Genomic DNA, 14,763 nt, shown 5'->3' with positions numbered 1-14,763 from the left:
TACAAGACCTAATAGCTAAGCCCAGCTATGTCAGCAGCCTTGAGCCCATTTCTTCATTTCTCTGTTTTTTTCCTTGCCATTCTTTGTTCAAAATGCCATTTCTTCAGGTTAGTATTGTCAACAGAAGCACAGTGGACACCTACACTTACATAAGACTTCCAGGTAAAAGTAATTAACAGAAACAAAATAAACTCAGTGAAGTAGCACAGATGAGATGTATTTTTTCCTTAGAAAACAAGAAGGGTCCCTTTGTAAATGTCAGTTTCCTGATAATTACAAGAAAGAACACTTTAGCGGAGTGTGAATGCTAAGAGTGGTGTGTAAGATTTTGATTTTCCACAGGAGAGTGGGGTTTATTTTAATCTTAATTCTTTTCTTGAAGGGAGTTGTAGATTGTGGAAGCTCCCTTAGAGGCTCAGAGAAGCCTGAATTGCTTGTTTCTCACAGGCACAGTGACACTGTTTTGCGTTGCTTGGTAAGAAGAGTCCTTCAGTAATAATGTTATTATTGTATTATATAGTAAAAGAAGATCCATTGTCGGTTAGAATTTCACTAGTCTGCCTTGAACGATACGTATCAGAGCTTGTCCTTGAACTACGTTTATTGTATTTCTTATATCTCCTGCACCACGGGTCCTTCATTATCTTCACAAAATGGCTTCTGAACTTCACTCCAATAAATGCATAAAGCATTGGGTTCACACAGCAGTGTAAAAATGCTATGGCTTCAGTAGTGTATCTTGCATAGGCAATTATCTTTTCATTGTCACAAGACTTGTCCATCTTGCCCATATTTATGGCTGCCACAAGAAGAACAGTGTTATAAGGTACCTGGCAAACTAGGAAAACAGCTACAATTAATACAATCACACTGATGGCTTTGTTTCTTTTGGAGTTTTGAGCTTGTTGCAAGGATTTTACAATGAACGTATAGCAAAAAATCATGAATATGAAAGGTATAAAAAATCCAAACCCGACTTGTAGACACAGAAGCAGTGATTTCAGCATTGTGCTTTCAGACATTTTTTCAAATCTCTGATCACAAACCTTGGTTTCATTGGTGGAGAAGTTGTAACTCTCACTGTATAGAAAAGAAGAACTAGAGATTAAAATGGATGATACCCACACGGCCAAACAAATTAGTTTACTATATGCAAGCGTTCTTGCCCTGAGTTTAAATGACTTTGTTGCCTGTACAATAGCAATGTACCGGTCCACACTGATAAAGGCCAAAAGCAGCATGCCACAGCTGAAGTTGATTGCATAGATACCTCTGGTTATTTTGCAAATGAAATCACCAAAAATCCATTTGTCAGCAGCATAATTCACCGCCCACAGTGGGAGAGTGAGCACAAAGAGTATGTCTGCTATGGCCATGTTGAAGAGGTACACATCTGTCATGGACTTAGTTCTTTCATACAAAGCAAAGGTCATCACCACAAAGATGTTACCAACTAGGCCGATGATACAAATCAATGAATACGCAAATGGCAGAAATGCTTTTGTGAAGTTCCTGACTTCCAGCTTAGAACAAGGTTGTGTGATATGAGGATAGTCTGAGTCATACTGGTAATCTAGGGTATGAGGAGATGTCTGCAAAAAAGAATGCCAAACAACACAGAGGTGTTAATCTCTAATTTCTGTATTATAGAAAGATCATAGATAACAAAGTCATACAAAGTACTTTGGAAATATTCAAAAAATTAGTATATGACAATTATATGGCTTGCAGATTTGAAATGTAAGTGACATTTCCATTATGATAACTGTAGTACATCTTCCCAGTTATTCCTATGTGTCAGCTTCAAGCCTAGATCAAATTCATCTGAAGATGATCCACAGCACTGTTGTTTCCTCCAGTGCTACTTTTCACACTGTTTCCACTGACCGTATACCCCAATTTCAAATGCATTTAACACTGCAGGGGAAACTTGTAAGACTTAGCTAAATCTTAATTAAAATACAGACATGGAGATAGTATTTTTGGACAGCCCACAGGTTTTCATCTTTATGTATATTATGGAGACATATTAGTTTAACATCACAGAATACTCCACAATATAAAGTTCTGAATTTGAAGCGGAGGTCTAAATTCACTTTACCATCAAGGGAGGGGAACAGGCCTTTCTGGCATTTATATATTTCATACCAAAGTAGCTTTGGCTAATTCAAGCCCCAAAGTTATTAAATCACTCGGCCACAAAGGCAATCCAGGATGGCTGTCTGAGACAGTTGCCTGTATCACAAATACCAAACCTGTAGTTACATTAGGAGAGTGCAAACCCAATACCCAGTGTGCTTTGACAGTAAACTGCTCTCAGAAACATCTCTTCACTCCTGAGATGATGGCATTTGGACCTGCAGCCTCAAAAAGCTGGGACTTCCAGATTCATTGATTTATTGATGTACTAATTTGGTTTATCGATCAAGTACTTACAACATTCATTTTGGCAGCACTCCTCTCAGAAAGTAAAATACGTTGAGATGAAATTCAAAATACTTTTCCAAAGATTTCTGAAAAGAAGATGATGTAGACTGGGTTGGGAAACCAGCACAAGAAATATGAACAAGCAGAAAAAATACAATTGGAAATAAAACATTTTTCCAAAGAAAAATCTCATCACTTCAACTACATCAACAATGCAGAGAAACATTTTAACAAATCAAACATCTCTACAGCACAATGTGCTGTTGTGGGAAGTGAATGGTTTCTGTTAGTATTATTAAAAGCACAAACTTACATACACATGCTTATTCATTGAGCTAATAAATAATGTGAGAATACGTGACTCTGACTTTGCATTGACTTTGCAGCACAAGAAAGCAGGGTAAATTAGATTTTACTTTCAGGAATTCTTTGACAATAGCAGAGTACTGAGGAAAGTTCAGACAAAATAAGCAGCACTAACTTAATATACTCCATAACATAACTGCTTCTTGCAGTGTATAGTACACAACATACAAACAGATTGAGCACTAGTGTTGTTTTGTCTTCATTCAGTGCACAGATCTTTACGTTATAGATATACTCTGTGAAAGTAGTTTATTTTCCATATCACTGTGATATCTAAGTATTTTACAAATAGTAATTAATTAATTTACCCAACACTCTTTGGTGAAAAGGTATAATTACATTTGTTTTACAGGGAATGAGCCTAAGTGCTGAGTCATTACAGTCAGTGTCCATGAGAGATATTCAGTATGAGACATCCATACTCTCCTAACATCACTTTCAATAGTGCTTAGCATTATGAAAGACTCTGGTTATTTAAAGGATTAAATCCATTGACTGGTTTCAGCCAGATTCAGACTTCTGCAAATCAGACCACAGACTCTAAAGTCACAGGCAGATAAAATGAGAAATGTGCCACACACAAAGCTGAGCTTAAATTGCTGTTTTGACCTCACACAGGAGCTCACAAGCACGACATTTACTTCCCCAGCATGGCACTGCATGAGTTCAGTCCTCCTCTTCCCATTATCTGCTCTTGGAGAAAGGCATGTACCAGCTATCCAGTAATTACAGGGCCTGCATGACATGAGGTCCCACATTTGCTAAGGCCACGAATGGCAATTTTGTCTGGACTGCCTCTGCTTTTTGTTAATTGGGTTGCTAGTAAGGAAATGTGCATGGATCAACCTTAAGTCTAAATAAACATATCCTTCCCATTAAGGAATTACCTGAATTTTGAAAGATAGAGAGAGAAAATCTGTAAAAGTGGAGCAGGTGCAGACCACATATAACTGGGAAACAGGGAGAAGGAAAGGACAGAACATTCTCCAAAAGCATAAAGAGTATATGATTCTCTGTGACTCGTGTGGGGAGGATGGCTCACAACAAAGGGGTGCAGATAGATAAAGACCTATATTATATGATGTTGCCTAAACATCACAGCTTCTCTGGCTTTCCTGCTATTTAAGTAAATATTTAACCTCTTCTCCAGTTTTCTATGCTTGCTTTCAAAAGTTCATTTTTAGGAGCTGCAGCAATATGACAATCTGAAAGCTCTGGCACACCTTCTGAAGCAAGCTTTAAACACTTTGAAGTGTCTCTCAGAAGTGCAAAGATGTATAATGCAAGAAGTCACAGTGCACCTGCAGCTGTTGTCCCTTAGCCCATCTTTGAGCAACACTGATCTCCACCTTCTCTGTCCCCAGCCAGCCAGGCACTCACACTGTTACCCTTTGCATGTGGTTGCAACTACAGTAACTTCAGCTAACCAGCGATAGAGGAGGAAGCGTCTAGATTATTGATTTAGAAACTTTTACTGTTGCAAGAAAAATAATTTTCTATGTATGGGTCATTGAAATATTTCTAGGACATATGTGGTTAAATATAGAAAGAAAGCCTGCTGTTCTCTGTGAAACAGTCACTCTTCATCTCTTAGTCAAAACCACTATCAAACATTAGCATGACACATAGAAGTTAGAAGACAGGGTGAAGGCATTTGGAAGAATGGACACATAGGTGTTCCCTACAGCCTGCAAAGAGGGCTAAGAAAAGAGATCTCTTCAAATAAGCACTGAAGAAAGGCTCTGTAGTCCTCAGAAGAACTCAGCAAAAACCTTGTAGGAAACAACAACTACTCATCATTGGAGAGCGTCCTGATGCTACAGGAATTCACAAAGGCACCACCAGTCACATATATTCAGAAAAAGACTTCCCATGTCCAGCAAATTTTCTTGAGAGTGATTGGTGTAATAGTAGTACAGAAGGACTCAAACTGAAACCATAATTGTAGAGATCAGATGTAGGACGTGATTTAAGTCTCTTGAGCTAATTTCCTTTTCTAAATTCAAAACGGCATTCACTGAAGTTATTAAGATGGACTGAAGGAAGTTGAATCAGAACTCCTATAAGCTCAATATTCTTTTCAGCTTAAATCTTTCTAGTAATCTCTCAATAAGCACCTTTATGATCTATTGCCTGCTTATTTATGGCTTTATTTAGCATTAATGTATTAGGTAATTATAACAAATAAATTTCCATGTATGCAAAAGGAGCTTCATGCGTTCTAATATTGTTTCTATACTACCTATGGTCACACATTTATGCATTTGCGCACAAACATACTTGTGTTTTGACTATTAAATATATAAGCCTTGGCACTTTTTAGCTTTTCCACTTCACCAAAATTATCATGTTTTTATCACTATTGAAGCAATATGTGAATATGCAAAGTAAGACTAAACTAAAACCTTAAATACAAATACATTATTTGAATTACACAAACAAAAGACAATGGATAAAGAAAGCCCTTGAGAAAAGGACATATTTCTATAAAGGAAAAAAATAATCTAAGTCTTTGGAAGGGATCAGTATTTTTTTAAGCATTGCCTTTGTAAGTACACTCTTTAAATGTTCAATTTAATGCATTTACCACACACATAGACTACAGATACAGATTTTTTTAATTTTAGTACTCACCAGATTTCAAAATTGTCTGAAGATCAAGTGAAAGAGGATGTGTCACTCTGTTACATTCTTTTGTGGCTGTCTCAAGCACATTTACCATCAACCTCAGCAGGAATGTGCTTTAATTTGAAAAACAAGAAAAAACAGCATTAGTTAAAGGTACAGCGTTAAAGTGAAACGATCACCACTTCCTCCTGAGAAGCAATAACTACAACTGCTTTTTTAAAGGAAAATACTTAACCTTATCTGTGCTGGAAACATGCAAGCTGGAGGCAACTCATTTACTAATTAGGTTACCTATGTCATGATATTATTTTTTAAACAATAATGATAGCATCAGAATCATAAAAAGTAGGATGTTCATTGTCACGGTACTCAGAATGCATTCTGAATGATGGCCTGTTTTTGCAAAGGGTGCACTGAATGCTGTGCAGGTGAACATGCAGTTTAATCATTCATCATTTACATCAACATGATCACTTACAGCAGAACTGCAAGACTGAGACAAGGGTAAATTAATGAAATTAATAATAGCTGTTTTCTGATTAAAAAAAAAAAATCATACTCTAGTATATATCAAGGTGCTTATTATCCAGATGTTTTGCCTGAATTAGTAACATAAGATTTGTAAAAGCCCAAGTATTTAGGAAAAATGCAATTGTAGTTGCCTGTTTGGTACAAAGATTTGTCTGTGTGCATGCTGTTCAGGTCTGTTGTTAAATAAAGTTTGTCAGTTTATGATTCCCGAATTTTAAAAGCTATAAATGTTTCTTTCCCAGGCTTTAGTTTCTGATGGCAACTTAGATGTGTACATTAGAAGGAAAAAAAAAACCACCCAAACTAGTAAATATCTCCTTCAAACTTATTTATTAGAAATTGTATGTGTGAGCATTCAGTTGCAGCTTGTGATCTCACCAGAGGCATTAATACAGGCAGCCTTTTAAGATATTACTAAATTAATAGAACACTGGACCTAAAGAAATGCAGGATGGTAGACGTCATACTTATCTTTTTCCCAAACTGGGCACATCACAATAGCAGTCGCTCCCAGTCGGGGAAGTTGCTTCCCACTTAGTATATCCAGTGAGTAAAACAAAAACGCTGCACAGTGACAAAGTGTGACTTGGTGGATTTAAATAATCATATTTTAATGGTTCATAATCATTTAAGCAGGCACATTTAATTTTCTCGAAGGCTGATTTTCATCAGATGTAAGACTTTGACAAAATCCTAACATTATTTGTGTAGAACAGGACAGAGATACTTAAAAACCCTGAAATGTGAGCCTCATTTCTTCTTATCTGTGTGTGTATATGTGTACACAGTGCAGGTGTGTTTTGACTGTTATTCCTGGAAAGCATCTTTCACTGTTTGATGCACATAAAGAAAAAACAGTGTGCAATCTATCTGGATTGCAGATCAACTTCAATGGGCTCACTACAAGATTAACGCGACTACCTTATTTCACAAATCTGGGGAAGATTATGATTACATCTGTAAAGTAGTTGAGTATTTGTAATATGGTTTGGTAAAGTCCAGTTACATGCAAGGAAGATATTTGAGTTTCAGTGCAAGGAAGGTAAAGATAAAAGGCCAAGAGAAACATTTGCAGTAGATGACTAAAATTATCTCAATCTTGTATTTCTATTGATAAGTCAAGTTAGCAGTTGCAGCTAGAGGACAAGAAACAATGGTCGTAATACAGATTCATGAAAGCTTCAAGGATATCAAAGAGTAATTCATAAGGCAGATATTCTTCTCCCCAGGTGTCTGCATCTGACCACCTTCATAAATATTATGTGGCACTGAATGAACTTAAGTCTGTGGGACAGGTCTTGTATTCTTAGCAGTCATCATGCTCAGCAACATACCTTAACCTTAGCAACCCAGATTTAGTGACTTCCAGCACCTGCTGCAGGACACCTGTGTTTTAATTGGCCTATAAAGAGGAGCTGTTGGTCAATGTAAGAGGGTAGAACTGAGGCAGGAGTGTGAGTGGACAGAGTATATGAGCAATGATGTGGTGGAAGACACTGAACAACTGATCTGTATTTTGGGTTTCTACATTAAGTTGCTTAGCAAGGTGCCCAAACCTTGTGAATCTTAACCATAATAATGAACTACTTTTCACTATATTATTTATCTCATCATTCATAACAATTTCCATCGTTTAAACTTCAAAGGTTTTCAAGCTATTTTTTAAACCTGTGCTATGAGGGACTTTTACATTTTTGTTCTGTTTTTTTAACTACATTTTTTGTAATGTTTTGCCAATTTGCTGTTATTGAATGTCAGAATGTAGTAAAGAAACCACCTGATTAACTTGAATAATTCATATAAGGCTCATAAGGTATTTTCTGCACTTTATTGGAAAGGAAAAAAAGTTTTTTGCTTGTTTGTTATAAATCTCCTGTCCCTCAAGTGCTGCAAAGTACACTTGATAAACTGAGATGCATATAATTTTGTCATCACTTAGCTACATGTGACAGCCCAGATCCTATTTACAAAGAACTCGTGTTCTGTCTAACCGCTCTCTGAAGCAAACCACTGATTCCTGATCGCAATCAGGGCTCAAATCCAGCAAATTCAGAGTAGGAGCACATTCTATGCTGGCAAAGGAAATTGCTGATATTTCATTGCAGGCCATTTCACTGTGAGCCTTTTAAGTGCTTCTTCCTCATCACTCTGTGACTGAAGAGAGATCTGCACCCTGCAAAGCAAACCTCATTACATAAAGACAAACCTTACCCATGGCAGTCATTTAAGCAGCAAATAATGAGTAACAGAAGTAGAAATTCTCTCTGTATTTTAAAAATGGATATAACATCAAATCACCAACCAAGATGATTATAGTCCAAATGCAAACAAGCACTTCTGATGCTAATAACAGGTTCTAGCATCTCTCTCAGACAACAACAACCTACTTTTGGAATGCTAACAGTTTAGCCTGTGAAACAGCTGAGTATTATCAACACTGTTTCATGGAATGCAAGTCAATAAAATGTAATGAATTTTAATGATTAATGAAAAGAGAAATCAGAATTTTAGCTTATCAGTTACAAAAACTAGTCCTCATCTTGTTCCTTATTTAGATATCTTCTAATTTAAATGTCACTCATAATTTTTGCCTGCAATGTGTTCAATATTCAGCATGAGTAACAGCCTTTCCAAAAGTGAAGGTGAATGCCCACATTAACACAAGGTAACTTGTCCAACTTACCTTTCTTTTGATGCTTTTTTCTTATGATGCAGTTACAAAGCCCAGACAGCCTTCCTTGCAGATGCTTTGTGTTTCACCCTCACACTATGGCAAGTGGAAAGGGTTTTTTCTTCTTAACGCAACTATTTGAAAATCTGCATACTATGCAAATTAAGCCCCCCACATGTAGTTAGCTTTAGCTCATATGTTAGAGCTCTGAAAGGAAATCCACTCTCATTTAGCTGATATGGTTATTGTGGTTTCTCAAATTTCAACAAATGTTATTTTTCTGCCTGCGCTAATTAAGGAAAGAAAACATTGATAGAGAAGGAAAACCAAACCACCATCTGAGTTATTCCAGAATCCACATGTTTCTTCTGGAATGAGTCAGAACGTTGGGTTTGTTTAATTCTAAAAGAAAAGCCGCACACATCCTCCACACTCTTTCATCCATCGTACTTCAACGTTTGTTCAGTTAAATTTAGATCACTCTAGTCTAAATCAAAAATCTAGCCATCAGCTGAGGTTCTGTTTATCATTCTTTCAGACTACAAAATGCAAACTATATATTTATGATCAGGTTGTTTATATTGAGTGGGTTTTTTTAATGTTAGCATTATCTATTGTCCATGTATTTTTTCTCAATAATTCTTTTAACTTTTCCTTCTTGTGTTTGTACCTGGCTTTTCACTTCCCATCAAACACATTTTTTTTTTCTGGTTTTGATATTTCTGTGCTGAGTTTTTTGTTCTCCTTATTTCTCAACTTTTGCTTGTTCAGATTTTCTAGATTTCTCTTATTTCCATCTACCACCTCACTTCCACCTACCTCCTCATTTCAGAGCAGCCCTCTTCATGCATTATGAGGTGTAAGGGACTGAAATAATATGATCCCAGCACCCTCCTGCAGCAATGTTTTAAACACTTGATCCCCTCTGTCATACCAGACAAAGCCTTCCTAAGGCAATTAGGGCTCAGGAGATTAAATGGGTAAGGGTAGTAAACAGAGCACTTAGGAAGAGGAGGGACTACTTAAGCAGTGTTTAGTGCTCACCTTTAGCCCAAGCCACATGATTGCATTTGTGAAATGTCATAGGGCACCAGTTTTCCTCCACCAATGCACTTGCTTTTTAATTTGAAAATGGGGAGAGGGGTTGGGGCAGGACACGGGAAATATGGGAAACAGTTTGCTGGTCATGTGAAAATGATGAAGATTCAGAGGTGATTTCTTCACGGACTGAACACAGAATTTCTGAAGGAAGCGCACACTCATACTGAGAGCACTCTGCTTCATTACATCATCACTTCAAGAACCAGCCTAGCTCCAGGCTGCCCTGGTTTCCAAAAAGAAGGACAAAAAGCAGGAACTGTATGATCCCATTTATAACCACTGCCTTCAGAAAAGCTGTTTTAAAATATTTTCTGAGTGGAAATATTAAAACAAGAATTGTAAACAAAATATTGTCAGATTTTTTGATGGAAGTTTGTATGTACAAGTGGGTTAGTATACAGTTATTCATGATTTTAATCTCTTTTGAAGTCTGAGTTTACCAATCAGACTGTTATATGGACCAGAAAATATGTTTGTTTCTGTGTAAGGTTTAGTGCAAAGACTAACCCGTCTGCTCCTCCAACACAAAAGTGAGGGGAAGAGTAACACACACAGCTCAGGGTTGAGATAAAGAGATAGGAGTTTAATACAAGATACCATAATCACAAGGTGAAATTACCTTAGCTATTAATCTAATTAATCTAATAATACAATGCATGATTACCTTAGCTTAGCCTATTTGCAGAAGTAGCACAGTGAAATACAGGGGGGGAAACAGCATAAACAAAAAACAAACACCAGCAGCTACCAAACTCCCACCCATTACACTGCCATGCCTGCAGAAAAGAGCCAACACTCAAGAATCCAGAACCCAGAAGCAGCAACCAAAGCCTCCCATGTTGCAGTCTGAACTTCAAGACCTACAATACTTTGCTCCAGTTAGCACTTTCATTTTTTGAAGCTGTCATGACTGCAGCATGGTATTATTCATACCAGCAGCAGATTCAACTCAGTCCGTGATATCCTGAAATCCCAAGGAAGAAAGTATAACATGAGTGCCAGACCTTTAATCTCTGCAACGCTTCGCATATAGCTGTGCATCACCCAGACATCTTAGTTTGGTCAACTGGGAAGAGATTTCTTGGGAATGTCCCTTCTGACATGATGGAAGGGGAAAGTGGCTTCATTCCTGTGTCTCCTCTGCTCAGTGGAGATTTACATATCAGAAGTACCTATTAACAACATCCTTTGATCCCATAGTGGTTAAAGAATCCATGAAACAAAGCCCATGTTACTGCACCACTTACACAATATGTTGTGAGATCAAGCTACAGCAGCTACACTAAAAGGCTTAAAACCAGATTGTTACTAAAGTGGATCTATTTTGGTGTTTTTTTCCTTTTGGTAATGGAATATACCACTACAAAGAAGAAAAAAAACCACATTGCAGTATATTTCCAAACTATTGCTGGCTTCTGAAGTAAATGATTCCCTGCAAGAAAGTTCTGCTGTATTGCCTGTCAGTGTATGACTAAGCGGACAAGTGAATTTCCATGTCAGAAATGCTGCAAAGGGCAAAGAGACAACAGAATTAAATATGCATTCACTGACATAATTTCCATGGTTTTGATGCTATAGTCAGACCATACCCATTGTGGTGTCCTTTGTTTTTTATATTTTTCTTGCTCACTCAATCGCTCACTCTCTGTTTCACATCTCATTGAAATAAGTACCAAAGTAACGTCTCAAACACTGTCATCAGTCTATACTCCCAAGCACTGACATTTCAGCTTGAGTATGGTGAATTCATTGACCTAAATTCTTTTCAGGGTTGTAGTTTCTTTGTATGACTGTAATATCTCAATCACCTCTCTTTCCACAGCAGTGGCCTTCATGCCCTGCATAAGAGATAAAAGGTGTGTAAATATCTAATCATGCAATTGATCCTTTAGTATGGAAAATTTAAGGCATGTGGGACCTTGGCTCCCACCTAAAACCGAAAATACCAGTATCAAAGAATGAAATGTGAAATTGTGTCTGAATGATACGCAGCTCCTGCATTGCCTGGAAATAACTCAGAGATTTCTTTCCTCCTCTATGGATTCAGTATGTTTTTCAGGTCATGGGCTGTGATTTTTTCCCAATCACAAAGACCTCTTTAGAGGCTTGAGGATACCCATACCTATGAACATCTGTGTGGATTAGGAGGGAAAGCAAATGCACGTTGAAGTTCTGTTCCAAACAGATGATAGGGAAAGCAATTGTTGATACAGGGTCCTCTGCTGTGAAGTGCTAGCACAGTTCTCTGAATTCTTATCTCAGCACATAGTTCACCTTTCACTTCTCCTCTAAGAGTGGGTACCTGTGGTTATTGTTTGATCTCTAGGTTTTCATGCATACAGTCACTTACTGTTGGTTAGTGCTTTGATAAAATTGATTTTTCCACTTTGATTACAGAAGTGGTAAAAATTAAAAAACAAACAAAACCAAACCCAAACAAAAGCCCTAAACAAACAAAAAAGAAGTAACAAGATGTACAGCAGCAAATTGGCAACTGCTGTTGATTAATTCTACGCTGCACATGCAGACATGACTTCACAACCCATTCTTGGAAGATGATGGGTTTTTTCCCCATAATCTAGCCTGCACTAAAACAGAAACCTGCTATTGCTGTGGGGTAGGTATATTCTGTAAGAACAGCAGCACAGCTGCATCTACTGAAATTATAATATAGAACAAGCTGGATAGTGAGAACAGTAGATGATCAGCCCAGCTACCCAGGTATAACTCTCCTGCCAGGTGACACTAGTAGTACAAAGGGACAGATTCAGTTATGCAGGAATTCTGACACTGATTTGAACTTAGAGCTGGAAAACCAGAAACTTAGTTATGGCTCTTAGCTCTTGGTATTGGCAAGAAAACTTCTCCATCTGCAGCAAGCACAAGACTTTTTAATATGTCTCTCGGTATGTCTTCTTTCCAAGGCAAAGCTATGTCAGATAACTCAGATGCCAGATGCAGTACCACTCCTAAAGGATCAAATTATCTTGCTCCAAGTTAGATTTGGTTTGATGCCCACCCAGGCACTTACTCACCTCTTCATGGTATTGACCTTGTCTTTTCTAACCAAAACTATTCTACGGTTGTGTTGTGCAACACATACACATTCTTTATTGAAAGCAAAAAGCATGGTTGTCTGTGAGGACACACTTGAGAAAGTTGGCAACTGATAACTACCCACACTCCCTCCTCCCCAGGAGGTCTTGGTTTCCTTCACTGCTGAGATTTGGGAAAGTGTGCTAATATTAACCACTTCCTGATTCACTGTAACTTCCTCCCATTTTGCTGACAAGAGCTGTCAGATGTCTAAATTTGCATTGGTCCATCACTCATCCCTTCATGACCTTGAAGTTTTATCACCTATTCCAGGAATCATCACCTAGACACTAGCAGGAACACCCTAACCAGGACCTACAACTGCTCCCTATGTCTGATTTCTGTACTCTTGGCTCTATCTGCTTCCTCCTACAAAGAGGGCCAGGGAGGAACTGATCCTAACATGCCCCAGCATAGTCCCTCCCTTCATAGAGCATGATCTGACAGATAGCAATTACACAGCAATTTCATGATTAGCAATCATGAAATTATAGTTTTCAGTCATTGGAGAAGTAGAGAGGACAGTCAGCAGAATTGCTACCTGGGACTTCCAGCAGGCAGACTTTGGCCTGGTCAAAAGAGTCTCTTGGGAGGCAGTCCTGAAGGGCCGAGAGTCCAGGAAGGCTGAACATTCTTCAAGAAGGTAGTCCTAAAGGCACAGGAACAGGCCATCCCCATGTGCTCAAAGATGAGTTGGCAGGGAAGAAGGTTGCCCTTGCTTAATAGAGATGTTTAGTTGCAGCTTAGGGAGAAAAGGAGAGTTCATGTGTTGGACGTAGGGGCAGGCCACTCAAGAGGACTACAAAATTGTCATGAAGCTATGCAGGAAGAAAATTAGAAGGGCCAAAGCCCAGCTAGAAATTAATCTAACTTCATCTTTTAAAGAGAACTTTGGCACTTTGGCCACAGCAACCCCATGCAGAGCTACAGGCTGGGATCAGAGCGGCTGGAGAGCTGCCAAGCAGAGAGGGACCTGGGGGTGCTGATTGACAGCCACCTGAACATGAGCCCACAGTGTGCCCAGGTGGCCAAGAAGGCCAATGGCATCCTGGCCTGCATTAGGAATAGTGTGGCCAGCAGGAGCAGGGAAGTCATTGTGCCCCTGGACTCTGCATTGTTTAGGCCACACCTTGAGTCCTGTGTCCAGTTCTGGGCCCCTCAGTTTAAAGGACATCGAGACACTTGAACGTGTCCAGAGAAGGGCAACAAGGCTGGGGAGAGGCCTTGAGCACAAGCCCTATGAGGAGAGGCTGAGGGAGCTGGGATTGTTTAGCCTGGAGAAGAAAAGGATCAGGGGAGACCTCATTGCTCTCTACAACTACCTGAAAGGTGGTTGTAGACAGGAAGGGGTTGGTCTCTTCTGTCTAGCAACCAGCCCCAGAACAAGAGGACACAGTCTCAAGCTGTGCCAGGGGAAGTTTAGGCTCGAGGTGAGGAGAAAGTTCTTCACTGAGAGAGTCATTTGTCATTGGAATGGGCTGCCCAGGGAGGTGGTGGAGTCACTGTCCCTGGAGGTGTTCAAGGGGAGATTGGACATGGCACCTGGGGGCATGGTCTAGTCATGAGGTCTGTGGTGACAAGTTGGACTCGATGATCTTTGCGGTCTCTTCCAACCTTAATGATACTGTGATACTGTGAAATGCTTCACAAATATATTAGCAGCAAAAGGAGGATTAAGGAGAATCTCTGTCTTTTGTTGGATGTAGGGGGGAGCATAGTGGTCAAGGATAAGGAAAAGGCTGAGGTACCAAATACCTTCTTTGCTTCAGTCTTTAGTAGTAGGACCAGTTGTTCACTAAATACCCAGCCCCCTGAGCTGGAAGGTAGAGACAGGGAGCAGCATGAGGCTCTCTTAGTCCAAGAGGAAATGGTTAGCGACCTGCTGCACCACTTCAGGCATGCACAAGTCTATGGGGCTGGATGGCATGCACCCACTCAATGAT

General features: G+C 39.0%; 1 protein-coding gene across 1 annotated transcript; it reads right to left on the bottom strand.

The window, feature by feature from the left end:
* Positions 1 to 382: 382 nt before the first annotated feature.
* Positions 383 to 1,911, bottom strand: CCR6 (C-C motif chemokine receptor 6). Its single transcript, XM_054162289.1, has 2 exons — positions 1,888 to 1,911; positions 383 to 1,592 (listed from the first exon to the last, which is right to left on the bottom strand). The coding sequence occupies exons 1-2, from the start codon at positions 1,909 to 1,911 to the stop codon at positions 513 to 515; spliced, it is 1,104 nt and encodes a 367-aa protein (XP_054018264.1). The 3' UTR covers positions 383 to 512.
* Positions 1,912 to 14,763: the final 12,852 nt, after the last annotated feature.

Source organism: Dryobates pubescens, chromosome 6 (genome assembly GCF_014839835.1).
Source record: "Dryobates pubescens isolate bDryPub1 chromosome 6, bDryPub1.pri, whole genome shotgun sequence".
NCBI classification, from domain to species: domain Eukaryota; kingdom Metazoa; phylum Chordata; class Aves; order Piciformes; family Picidae; genus Dryobates; species Dryobates pubescens.
Note: the sequence above shows the minus strand (reverse complement) of the source record. Positions and strands in the feature narration are given on the sequence as shown.

What these genes read in the sequence shown, in the direction of transcription:
- CCR6 (XM_054162289.1), bottom strand. Translation starts at nt 1,911, where the DNA reads ATGCATTTGAAATTGGGGTATACG. An exon ending in ATTTGAAATTGGGGTATACG is followed by an intron (nt 1,593 to 1,887) that starts GTCAGTGGAAAC and finishes TCTTTTTTGCAG; the next exon opens with ACATCTCCTCATACCCTAGA.